The following is a 13,109-nucleotide window of genomic DNA, read 5'->3' as shown; positions in this document are numbered from 1 at the left end:
AAACAATGAATAAGATGTGTAAGAGTTATATGACAATTTTGAATATTTGAATTTTTTTCTGTATATATGACCAATAAATGCTATTGGCTAACTTTGATTAGAAGCAGATTATGACAAGGAGTTATTAGGAAGGGTTTTAGTCACATAACTAAATATATATAGACACAAATACCATCCTGCACAAGGAAACAACACAGAAAATCTAATACCCAGAGCATACTTAAAATAGTTTTGGTTATTTCGATATGGTTAATTTAATATTTATATTTTTCACCCACTGCTAAGATAATTACTATCTTACACAGCAAGTTGTCTTCTAGAATTTTTTAGGAAGAGCAAATGATTTTGACTTGCAAATTTTCTATTTGTCCTGACTTTTATGTCCAATCGGTCCATGAAATAATCAATTGATACACAATATTTTTCTTATGAAATATTTCAGATAGGCAATATACATTTATAATACTTTTAATAAACACCCATATACATTTGTTCACAGCAATACAGTTTTAATCTTATATTTCACACCAGTGACCCAAACTACAAAATCTGACCTTGACTAACTGCTATATTGCAGGCGAATGAGAGTTGTAAAGTTTCATTAGGATAGAAAATACTGTTCTCAGTTTCTCTCCTTAAAATTTTTAAAGGCTGAATTACCTCATTATTTGATGTATCTGATTGCTGAATATGTAATAGTCAATTTTGGAGGTGTCATCTGCATATTTGGTTTTCCTGAATTGGTACCAGTGGTCTTAGAATGGCTTTAGCACCAAAAAGAAAAAAGAAAAAAAAAAAGTTTCTGGCCTTTGGAACAATGAAAGCACTGCTTCTCTTTGATTTCTCTGGCTCTGCTCTGATTTCGTTGAGGCTTTAATGTCTAAAAAAGATTTATAGTAAGGATAAACGATATGGAAGAATGGATCTGAGATGTAAAATGACTTTAAGAAATAATTACTGTTGAAAGAAGTGTAGAATGTGCAAGGTCACGTAACTTATACTCCCATTAAATTGTTTTGTAAGTCAGTAATTACTATAGCAGGTTACAAGCTGAAGTAATGGCCACAAAAGTCAAATACAGATAATTCCACATCATAAATATGGTTTGTTTCCGCTTGCTTAGTTTCTTAAGGGTTAAATATTCTCTCAGCATAATTTGTTTTATATGGATTAAGACAGTATGAGAGTGTTTGCCATGTCTAGAGAATACTTAATTTACAATGATTTATTTCCTAAATGATCACTTTCATTGTTTTTATGTCTAATATTTTTAGGTATATTACAACTGTTCCTGTATTGAAAGGAAAACAGAAACAACATCCACTGCAGAAACTTTTGGTTTTGAAGCTAAAGCTGGAAAATGTGAAACTCATTGTGCGAAACTGCCCATATTCCTTTGCATTTTCTTTATTGTAATTATTTTTACCTTTATGGCTGGTACTCCTATAACTGTGTCTATCCTAAGGTATGTAGCACGTTGAGAAATTTTCATTCCCTAAGGCAACATGTTGATGGAAAGCAAATGGACTCAGGGTTCATTTGGGGTTCATATTGACCATTGGTTCAATACCAGTCAGCCCTTACAAGATCATTAGTTCTGTGGCATTGGATAAGCTCCTCTGTAGAACCCCATATGTAGGAGATTTAAATGATATGCACGTGAAAGTGTCTTCACATTGCCTGCCTGGCTTGTGCTTGGTGTTTTCTCTGCTTCTTTCATGAAGCTTCAGCTGTGAGCTGGAGAAATTTCAGTTTTGAGTATCATAGAAATAAAATGCATTCCAATATGCCAGAATCAGAATGGCATGCATTCTACCTTATGCATTAGGCACTGTGACGTTAAATCTTCCTTAAGCAGTGCTAATCAATAAGAAACTGGCTATTACCTGTGTTGTTCACCTGTGTTTTATGTTTCCAGTTTCTTTTCCTCCTTGTATCCCACTGCACAAACACATTTCATACCTGTACATTTCATACCTGTCCTTCCATAGAGTCATCAGTCTTTGTATATCTTTCCTAATGAATTCTAGCTTTTTTCTTTTTTTCTTCCTTAATATTTACTCACTACATTTTCTTTTTTTACTGTTTATTTAATTTTTATTTTAAGCTCAGGGGTACATGTGCAGTTTTGTTCTTTTTGCTTAGGGTAGCTTTGGCTTTTCTTCACTGAAACCATTAGGTCCTGGGCTTTTCTTTACTGGGAGATGTTTCATTACAGCTTCAGTCTTGCTACTTGTTATTGGTCTGTTCAGGCTTTGGATTTTTCTTGATTTCATCTTGGTAGGTTGTATGTATCTAGGAATTTGTCCATTTCTTCTAGATTTTACAATTATTGGCATATATATTGTTGCTCATAGTAGCCACTCATAATTCTTTGAATTTCTACAGTATCACTTGTAATGTGTCCTTTTTTATTTCTGATTTTATTACTTTGCATCTTCTCCTTTTTTTCTTAGTCAGGCTAAAGGTTTGTCAATTTTGTTTAATTTTTCATTGATCTTTTGTATTGTTTTCTTCATTTCAGTTTCATTTATTTCTCCTCAGATCATTATATCCTTTCTTCTACTAATTTTAGGTTTGGTTTCTTCTTGTTTTTCTAATTCTTTAAGATGTATCATTAGATTATTTATTTGAAATTTTTCCTCTTTTTTGATGTATAGCTATCAACTTCTCTATTAGTACTTCTTTTGCTATATCCCATAGATTTTGGCATGTTGTTTTCATTATCATTTGTTTCAATAAATTTTTCAATTTTCTTCTTAATTTCTTTATTGACCCATTGGTCATTCAGGAGTATATTGTTTAATTTCTATATATTTGTATAGTTTCCAAAATTCCTCCTGTTATTAATTTCTTGTTTTATTCCATTTTGATCAGGGACGATGACTGATATTATTTCAGTTACTTTGAATGTTTTAAGACTTGTTTTGTAACCTAACATATGGTCAGTCTTTGAGAATGATCCATGTGCTGACGAAAAGAGTGTGTATTCTGCAGCTATTGGTTGCAATGTTCTGTAAATATCTATTAGATCCATTTGGTCTATAGTACAGATTAAGTCTGATGTTTCTTTCTTGATATTCTATCTGGAAGATCTGTCCAATGCAAAGCATGGGGTGTTGAAGTCTCCAGCTATTATCGTATCAGGGCCTGTCTCTTTCTTTAGCTCTACTAATATTTGCTTTGTATATCTGGGCGATCCAGTGTTGGCTACATATATATTTAAAATTGTTATATCCTCTTGCTGAATTCACCCCTTTATCATTATATAGTGACTTTCTTTGTCCCTTCTTATAGCTTTTGTTTTGAAATCCATTTTTTTCTAGGTATAGTGACTCCTATTCTCTTTCAATTTCCATTGGCATGGAATGTGTTTTTCCGTTTCTTTATTTTCAGTCTATGTGTGTCTTTATAGGTGAAGTGTCTTGCTTGTTGGAAACAGGTCAATGGATCTTGTTTTATCATCCATTCAACCAGGTTGTGTTTTCTGATTAGAGAGTTTAGTCCTTTTGGATTCATTGTTATTGATAAAACAAACAAGTAAAAAGAAAACTGATAAAAACTCTACACCTTAACTTTGTCCCCTGGCTTTTTATCCTTTTGTTGTTTCTATGTATATCGTATTGTACTATGTCTTGAAAAGTTGTTGTAGTTACTATTTTTTACTGGTTCATCATTTAGCCTTTCTACTTAGGATAAGGGTAGTTTACACACCACAGTTCCAGTGTTAGAATAGTCTGTGTTTTTCTTTGTACTTATCATTACCAGTGAGTTTTGTACCTTCAGGTGATTATTTACTGCTCATTAATGTTCTTTTTCTGATTGAAGTACACCCTTTAGCATTTCTTATAGGACAGGCCTGGCATTGATGAAATCCCTCAGCTTTTGTCTGGGAAAGTCTTTATTTCTCCTTCATGTTTGAAGGATATTTTAACCAGATATACTATTCTAAGGTAAGAGTTTTGTTCCTTCAGCACTTTAAATATGTCCTGCCACTCTCTCCTGGCCTATGAGGTTTCCACTGAAAAGTCTGCTGCCAGATGTATTGAGGCTCCACTGTATGTTATTTGTTTCTTTTCTCTTGCTACTTTTATGATCTTTTCTTTATCCTTGATGTTTGAGAGTTGGATTATTAAATGCCTTGAGGTAGTCTTCTTTGGGTTAAATCTGCTTAGTCTTCTATAACCTTCTCGTACTTGGATTATTGATATCTTTCTCTAGGTTTGGGAAGTTCTCTGTTATTATCCTTTTGAATAGGCTTTCTTACCTATCTTTTTCTCTACCTCTTCTTTATGACCAATAACTCTTAGATTTTCCATTTTGAGACTATTTTCTAGATGCTGTAGGCATGCTTCATTGTTTTTTATTCTTTTTTCTTTTGTCTCCTATGACTGTATATTTTCAAAAAGCTTGTTTTCAGTCTCACTAATTCTTCATTCTGTTTTATCAGTTCTGCTACTAAAGGACTCTGATGCATTATTCAATACGCCAATTGCATATTTCAGCTCCAGAATTTCCACTTGATTCTTTTTTTCGTTTTGAGATAGAGTCTTGCTCTGTTGCCCAGGCTGGAGAGCAGTGGCCATGATCTTGGCTCACTGCAACCTCCGCCTCCCAAGTTCAAGTGATTCTCCTGCCTCAGCCTCCCGAGTAGCTGGGATGACAGACGTGCACCACCATGCCCAGCTAATTTTTGTATTTTTAGTAGAGACAGGGTTTCACTGTGTTGGCCAGGCTGAGTCTCAAACTCCTGACCTCAAGTGGTACATCTGCCTCAGCCTCTCAAAGTGCTGGGAATTGCAGGTGTGAACCACCATGCCTGGCCAATATTATTTCAGTCTTTTTGTAAAATATATCTGATAGAATTCTGAATTCCTTCTCTGTGTTTTTTGAATTTATTTGAGTTTCCTCAGCACAGCTATTTTAAATTCTGTGTCTGAAACATCACATATTTCTGTTCCTCAGATTGGTCTCTGGTGCCATGAGCTCATTTGGTGAGTTCATGTTTTCCTAGATGGTGTTGATACTAGTAGATGTTCTTCAACATCTAGGTATTTAAGAGTTAAGTATTTATTATAGTCTTCATTGTCTGGGTTTATTTGTAGCCATCCTTCTTGGGATGGCTTTCCACATATTTGAAAGGACTTGGGTGTTCTGATTTTAGTTGTATCTGCTTTAAGAGGCACCCTAAGGCCAGTAATGCTGTGGTTTTTGCAGAGTCTGTCTCTCTCTCTGTTCTGAGCCACCTGAAGCTGAAGCTGGAGTGATGCAAACACCTCTGTGGCCACCACCACTGTGATTGCACTGGGTCATACCTGAAGCCAGCAAAGTTTCAGGTCTTTTCCAAGGCCTTCTGTAACCACTCCCTGGTTACTGGTTCTGTTTGCTTAAGGACTTGGGGCTCTACAATCAGCAAGTGGGAAAGCCAGCCACGCATGTGTCCTTCCCTTGGGTGGGGAGGTCCTACAGGCACTGGTGGGTCTAGAAGTGCCACCCAGAAGTCAGGGACTAGAGTCAAAAACCTTAGAAGTCTACCTGGTCTATTGTATTGCGGCTAAGCTGGCATGGAAACCACACAGTGTAGTCCTTTCTACTCTTCTTTCCCCTTTGCAAAGGCAGAGAAGCTTCACCCCATAGGCACCTCCAACCCAGGCCACGAGGAGTACTGCCAGACTACCACCAATGTTCCTTTACGTCCCACTGCCTCTTTAAGTCAGCTTGTCGTGAATGCTGCCTGGCCTGGGACTCACCCTTCAGGGCAGAGAGCTCCCTGCTGGCCCAGGACAAGTCCAGAAATGTCAAAGAGTCAAGTTCTGGAATTGAGGACTCCAATAATCTGCTTGGTGCTCTACCCCCCTGTGGCAGTGATGGTACCTAAAGTGTAAGACAAAGTCCCCTTTACTTTTCCCTCTGCTTTTCTGAAGCAGAACGAGTTTTGCCCCATAGCCACCGAGCTGGTAATGTGCTGAGTCTTATTGGAAGCCAGCAAGTCTCAGAGTTCTCACCCAGCGCCTTCAATGTAGTGCCTGGGTATTGGTGCTGGTTATTCAGGCCCAAGGGCTCTTCACTTAAAAGGATATGAACGCTGTCAGTACTGGTGTATTTCCTTCAAGGCAGTGAGCTCCCTTCTGGCCCAAAGTGTGTCTAGAAATGTTGTCTGGGACCTAAGGCCTGAAATGGGAGGGCCTCACAACTCTGACTGGTGCTCTGTCCTCCTGTAGCTGAGTTGGTACCCTAGATGCAAGACAAAATCCTCCCCACTCTTCCCTCTCTTCTCCTCAAGTGGCAGGAAGGGGTTTCTTTTGGAACCTGGAGCTGTGCAGCCTGGGATTAGTGGAGGAGTAATACCAGGACTCCATTGTCTGTCCCAGCTGTTGTCTCAGTATGTCACGTGTGCCTCCAGTCCACTGTCTTTGAGCCTAATTTAGCACTAAGACTTGCCCAAGAGTTGCAGTCCCTATGGCCTAGACTGCCTTTCAAGTTAACTTGGAGACACAGTGCTGTAGTCCTTGGTGGTGAGTTGTTTTGTAAGCACTCAAGTTTGGGCTGCTGCATAGGAGATTAACCTCTGGCTAGGGGTGGTTTAAATGCTCCCTCTGTGGGCAGATGTCAGGTGAGTTGGTCTGGTTTTCCTTTCTGCTCTAACAAAACAGTAGTGATTTTATTGCCTCACGATTGCTATATTCTCCCTCCCCACCCCCAGAGATTCTCTTTGTACTACACTGCCACTGCCTGGGTTGGGGAGGTGTGGTGTCTGAGATTCAGGACTGTTTTTTTTTAAATCTCTTCAGTGCCTCTTTCAGGGATATAAAGTTCAAACCACGTATTATAAGTGCTCACCTGACTTTTGATTCTTGTTAAAGTGTTGTGTTTTTTTTTTCTGTGTAGATAATTATTAACTTGGAGCTTTTCAGTCCATCATCTTGTTCCACCCTCTGGCTGTTTTAGCTATTGTGGATTTTTTGTCGTTCCATATGAATTTTAGGATTGTTTTTTCAATTTCTGTGAAAGATGCTCTTGAAATTTTGATGGAAATTACACTGAATTCTGCAGATCACTTGATGTAGGATAAATATTTTAAAATATTTATTCTTCCAATTCATAAACAAGGGATATCTTTCCATTTATTTGTGGCCTCTTCAGTTTCTTTCATCAGTGTTTTATAGCTTTCAGTGTACAAGTATTTTACCTCTTTGGTTAACTTTATTCCTAAGTATTTTATTTTTCAATGCTATTGTAAATTTTGTTGTTTACTTGATGTCTTTTGTTCATTGTTGGTGTGTAGAAGTGCAGCTGATTTTTGTATTATGATTTTGTATGCTCAAACTTTACTAAATTCATCTGCTAGTTGTAGTGCTTTTTTGGCAGGATCTTTAGTGTTTTCTACATATATGACCATGTCATCTTCACAGAGATAATCTTACCTTTTACTTTCCAATTTGGATACCTTTTATTTTTCTTGCCTACTTACTCTAGATAGGACTTGTAGTACTATGCTGAATAGAATTCATGAGTGTGGGCATCCTTGTCCTGTTCTTCATCTTAGAGGAAAGGCTTTCAGGTATTCACCGTTGAGTATGATGTTAGCTGTGGATTTGTTATATTTGGGCTCTATTATATTGAGGTACACTCCTTCTATACATAATTTATTGATGACTTTTATGGAAAATATGTCTTGTTAATGAATACCCTTTCTCTTTACATTTATTAAAGTTAATAAAGACTAGTGACTCTTTGGTGTTATTTGCAATATTTTAGGTCAGATAACATTTTTCTTCTTTTATAATTCCAGGAAGATTAAACCATTTATAAGCTCTTACAAATACATTGTTTATTTTGTGTCTACAACATTTACTTTAATATAGGAATGCTAAACCCTTATAAATGTGAACTTGCTCAAAGAGTGAATATACTATACCACCTTTTTTGGTCTCATATGTATTTAATATTACCAGGTGTGTTAATCACAGACAACGGTCCCTAGCCTTGGGAATACAATTTATGGTCCTTCGATTATTAGGTATGCCATTTTTCTTTATTCATTGCTAACTGTTGGCTATTTTGGTTCATTAGTGTTATTGATTTTTTCATTTATGGCCTGTGGCAAAAAAAATTATAGTGGAAGGCTACATCATTCTTGTTGAAGGAAGCCATTTTCCAATGTTTCAGATATAGGATTATTTACATATTGCATACTTTTAACCTACCTGACTGGTTACCTGTTCCAACTCTGTTGCTAATAAAACCTTAAAAGGTGTATCATGCCTATTTCAAATATAAAATATGGTCATCAACACATAATATCTTTTCTTTCTGCTTTTGTCTCTATTTGTGACACTATTATGTTACACTAGCAATTAAAAATGATGTTAAAATGTTTCAATAGCAACTGTGGTATGGATATTGTGACTAGTTAAGAATTATTGGAAGAAAGAATTTGTACCAGAGAATTTTATAAAGTTCCAGATACAGGACAAATTACAAGAAAGACAGACACAGTAAACATAATATTAAGATTATTTATTAAAGCAAAAACAAAAAGTTGGGGCATTAGAGATCACCTAGTCCAACTTGCCAATTTTTTCAGATGAGTAAATTAAGTCCCTGAGAAGTGCAGGGTTTTGCCCATAGTTACACAGCTAGTGATAGAAATGAAACTACGAAAATGATTCCTAACTCTGAGTCTAGTACTCTGACTATATCATGCTACAGGTCATGAAAGAACAGACTGGATGTAGCTGAAATCTTTGTCTAAAAATTACAACCTCAAATAATTGGAAGTTCCTTAACTATGTGGAAGTTGAGTACTTCATGGCCTCTTGGAAATGGTGGCGGGTATATAAGATAGTGATATTTCTAGATATGGTATTATAAGACTATATTTGTATATACATACACTAATACATACAGAGGCCCACGTTAGTTTGTATACACATGCACACCCACACAGATACAACATATACTGTAGTTCAGCAGATTTATTTGTGCATCATGAATAATTTATTTTGATTTTTAACAAGTATAATAGCTAATTTCAAAGGCATATTTATTCATTATATTAGAAAAGTGGTGAATTAAAATATTAACTTTTAGCCCAATATATATTGGATATTTCTATTGAAATACTTTTTTGAATTGATTAGAAATACATAGTAATTACATATAATTATTTTAGAATGTTGTATCTGTGCTTTATATTCCTTTGACTTGTACATGAATTAATTTGCATGTGGACAGATGAATACTTGTTTTTATTTCTATGAAATATATGTATGATCATGTATAAAAAAATCTGTAATTCTAAACTGTAATCTTTACTGTCATATATTTCACCCATAATTCTTTTAGGAACAATACCTGGACCAATTATATTTGGTTTCACAATAGACAGCACATGTATTCTTTGGGATATAAATGATTGTGGAATTAAAGGAGCTTGCCGGATTTATGATAACATCAAGATGGCCCATATGCTAGTAGCCATAAGTAAGTGGTGACTTCTTGATAATTTTAGAGTAAACTAAGAATGTAAAAAAAAAAAAAAATCTCATTGTTGGTTACTTAGGGTCACAGGTATTTTGAAATGTTCAGTCCACATTGTTGAACCATCCAGTAGTCTTCTTGAAGCAAAGAACACTTATCACAGCATGTTATGAAAGGCTTTGAACAGATGGAGTCAGCAAGCCTCAGTATTAAATACAAGAAAATAAAATTCTAGCTTTCATTACATCATACAGTATATAATTTTCTTTTAATAACTTATCTCAAACGTTTTTGGAAAGTATACTCAAAAGCTAAAAGAGAATTCTGAGAAACTCCCTGGAATGATTGTCATCTAGGTATCTAGGTGTTGCAAACACATACAGCTCAGGCAGGGAAGTATCCTTTGTCTCTAAGGCACATTGTAAGGAACATTTTTATAGTTTAGAAGGTTAGCTGTGATGTTTAATTCTTTTTGCCTTTTGCAGTTTGTAATGTCTTGGTTAAGCAATGAATGAAATTTCAGGCAAGATTAAGATTAAGTAAAACATGTATCTAGTTTATACTAGTAAAATAAAAGTTGAAATTTAAAAATTTAAAATTTGAAAAATAACCTAAGAAACTAAAATATCTTAGAGAACTCCTGAATGTATGTATACACATGTATCTAATATAATGTGTGATTTTCATTGTGATGATTTTGACACAGGTTGATCAAGATAGGCTTATTATTACTCTCACATGCATGTAAATCCAGAGTATACTTTCTCAGTTGATAGAGATAGAGTAACAGAATATTTGCTGAAGAATAATGTATAAATTCTTATAGCATTTGGGGAGTAAGTATTGACAAGTACAGGCAAAATTAATCATCCCATTACTTTACCTGTTGTTAAAAACCATTTTTTATTCAATTTTTTAAATTATGTATTTTTACCACAATCATGCCTACATACAATGTTTTTATGTTTAAAATTTATTTAATTCATTTTGTTTGTACTTTTTGGTCAAAGATATAGATAGATAACAAATCGTTCATTTTCCTAGTCAATGATGAATGGGAATCCCCTCACAAAATATATAAAAACCTTAAAATTTTCAGAATGAAACAAATAAAAAAAGTTGTAAGTTGTACCTATGTAACTAATCATTCTATAAACTAGTAATGCCTAGATGAATGAGCATTCCTGTTTTTCAAATACATGTTTTTAAACAAAATATTAATAATCAACAAAAAGAAACCAGCTACTGCAAGAACTATACTGTGAGACCACATTGAATTTATTAGGCTGGCAATTATTAAATGCTTATACTGTGGTTGGAACTAGTTTCTCTTCATATAACAACTTAAAATCAGATTTACTTGGAAATAAATCAAAGTTTGTGAAGTGAATTTTAATGTTTCATATTTTTAGCTGATAAGAAGAGTAGATTTGGTTAAGTATTGAGTGTGATATCCTCCCACAGAGGCTTTAAGAACTCCAAAACCTTTTTTTTTTTTTTTTCGTATTCTCTTTTAGAAGGCCTTTATTTATTTTTTTACTGAATAGGTGAAGAACTACTTCAGAATTCCCATTCTTCTATTGATTCTTTTTCTTTCCTCTCATTTTCCAGTCTTGCTGAATAATTTTCTTAAAACACCCACTTCCAACATTGGAGAGGAATGTAATCTTATTTCTAACTGACTATTTCTAATATGACATATTTCAAATCTACTATGACTAATGTAATAGTCAAAGGCAGTGTTTTACCTATTCAGCACAATTGTTTCTAGTTGAAGAGGATGTTTTATTCCTTGAAGGTCCTAATGGCTCCTCTTCTTTTTTTTTTTTTTTTTTTCTTTTTTTTATTATTATTACTATTATTATTATTATACTTTAGACTCTATGGTACATGTGCGCAACGTGCAGGTAAGTTACATATGTATACATGTGCCATGCTGGTGCGCTGCACCCACCAACTCGTCATCTAAACCTTTTTAATTTTTAGAATTATTTTCTGTCCTGGAAGGGAATATTCTTCAATTTATTCAGGTTCAAGAATGTTACAAACTACTTTCCCTCATTATTGACTTATGGTTGCTTGCAATTTTTTATAGATATGATATTGTGTTAACAAATTTATTTATTTATTTTTGAGACAGGGTTTCTGTCTGTCACCCAGGCTGGAGTGCAGTGGTGTGATCTCAGCTCACTGCAACCTCCACCTCTAGGGGTCAAGCGATCCTCTCACGTCAGCCTCCCAAGTAGCTGAGACTGCAGGCTGTATCATCATACCTGGATATATTTTGCACTTTTTTTTTTGGTAGAGACAGGGTTTCCTATGGTCCCCAGCCTGGTCTCGAACTCTTGGACTCAAGACATCCACCTCTCTCAGCTTCCCAAAGTACTGGGATTATGGGCTTGTGTTAACAAATCTAGATGGTGGCCCAATTCCTATTTAGTTCTATACAACACTTATTTTACAAGAATGCACAAGCATAACCAAGAATAAGTTAATTGTTGTACTCTATTACAGCTTAGAAAGAAAATAAGTACTAGTGACTTGAATTGTATACAAATGTTTTTTCTTTCCCCTTAATGTTTCAAAAATTTTAAACATAGAACTGTAATGGTTATGTAATTATTCTCTTTAAAAATGTTCTATTCATGAAGATTTTTCTCAGCGATAATTTTTATCATAATTAAAAACAAAAACACATGATTAATTTTTTTTTCACTTAGGTGTTACTTGTAAAGTTATCACCATGTTCTTCAATGGATTTGCAATCTTTTTGTATAAACCACCTCCATCAGCCACAGATTTGTCATTTCATAAAGAGAATGCAGTTGTGACTAATGTTTTAGCAGAACAGGATCTCAACAAAATAGTAAAAGAAGGGTGAAATGGGAAAAGAGAAGACTGTTTTACACCTGGAAAATTTACCTCGATTTTTAAGAACACACATTGCCTGGCAGCATTATCTATCCAATATGGACAATCATATTTACAAAATGGATGTTTTTATAATCAAATGTATTTTTTTACATATATAGTTTTTGTTTTATGCAAGAAACAGACTTGTGCCTTCAAAGCCCACGTAAAGCCTCAAAACACAGCACACACACACACGAGCACACACACACACACGAACACACACACACACTTATTTCCCATTCCCATTGTCTAGATATGAAATCCTCAAGCAATAACAAGAAAAAATGCCCACAATTAGAAAAATTTGCACTTAAAAAAAAATGTTTCTATCCCCATTACAACATGTTTAATTTTAATTTTCACTGCTAATATTTTGAGCTTAGAACATTTATGGTATAAAAATTTAAACTAATCAAAGTTGTGTGATGATTTCCAGGAATTATTATTGAAAGCCTATGAATTTAAAACCAGGTTTACCATGTAATTTGTTTTTAAATTTATGTATACTAGCCTGGCCTTTCTCCAAGCAAATTACTGAACTATTAGAATATGTTAGTTATCATCGTTGTGTCCTAGTATATGGTGAATACAAAAATATCAGCATTGTATACACATATTTTCACTTTAACTCAAGAATTCCAGGAGGTAAATTGTTGATATTACAATTTTTAACACATTTATGATTCTGTGATAGTATTATTCAATTACATATA

The 13,109-nt window shown here is 34.5% G+C and overlaps 1 protein-coding gene across 1 annotated transcript in view; it reads left to right on the top strand.

The window, feature by feature from the left end:
- The window catches only part of SLCO4C1 (solute carrier organic anion transporter family member 4C1), a 60,071-nt gene extending 47,638 nt beyond the window's left edge, over window positions 1-12,433 (top strand). Inside the window, 4 exon segments of the mRNA NM_001135267.2 lie at window positions 1,275-1,465; window positions 7,956-8,020; window positions 9,349-9,486; window positions 12,204-12,433. Coding sequence (NP_001128739.1) covers window positions 1,275-1,465; window positions 7,956-8,020; window positions 9,349-9,486; window positions 12,204-12,364 — 555 coding nt within the window. The 3' untranslated portion in view covers window positions 12,365-12,433.
- Window positions 12,434-13,109: the final 676 nt, after the last annotated feature.

The sequence above is a fragment of the Pongo abelii genome, chromosome 4 (assembly GCF_028885655.2).
Source record: "Pongo abelii isolate AG06213 chromosome 4, NHGRI_mPonAbe1-v2.0_pri, whole genome shotgun sequence".
NCBI lineage: Eukaryota > Metazoa > Chordata > Mammalia > Primates > Hominidae > Pongo > Pongo abelii.
The sequence above is the reverse complement of the archived record's forward strand: the minus strand, read 5'-3'. Positions and strand labels throughout refer to the sequence as shown.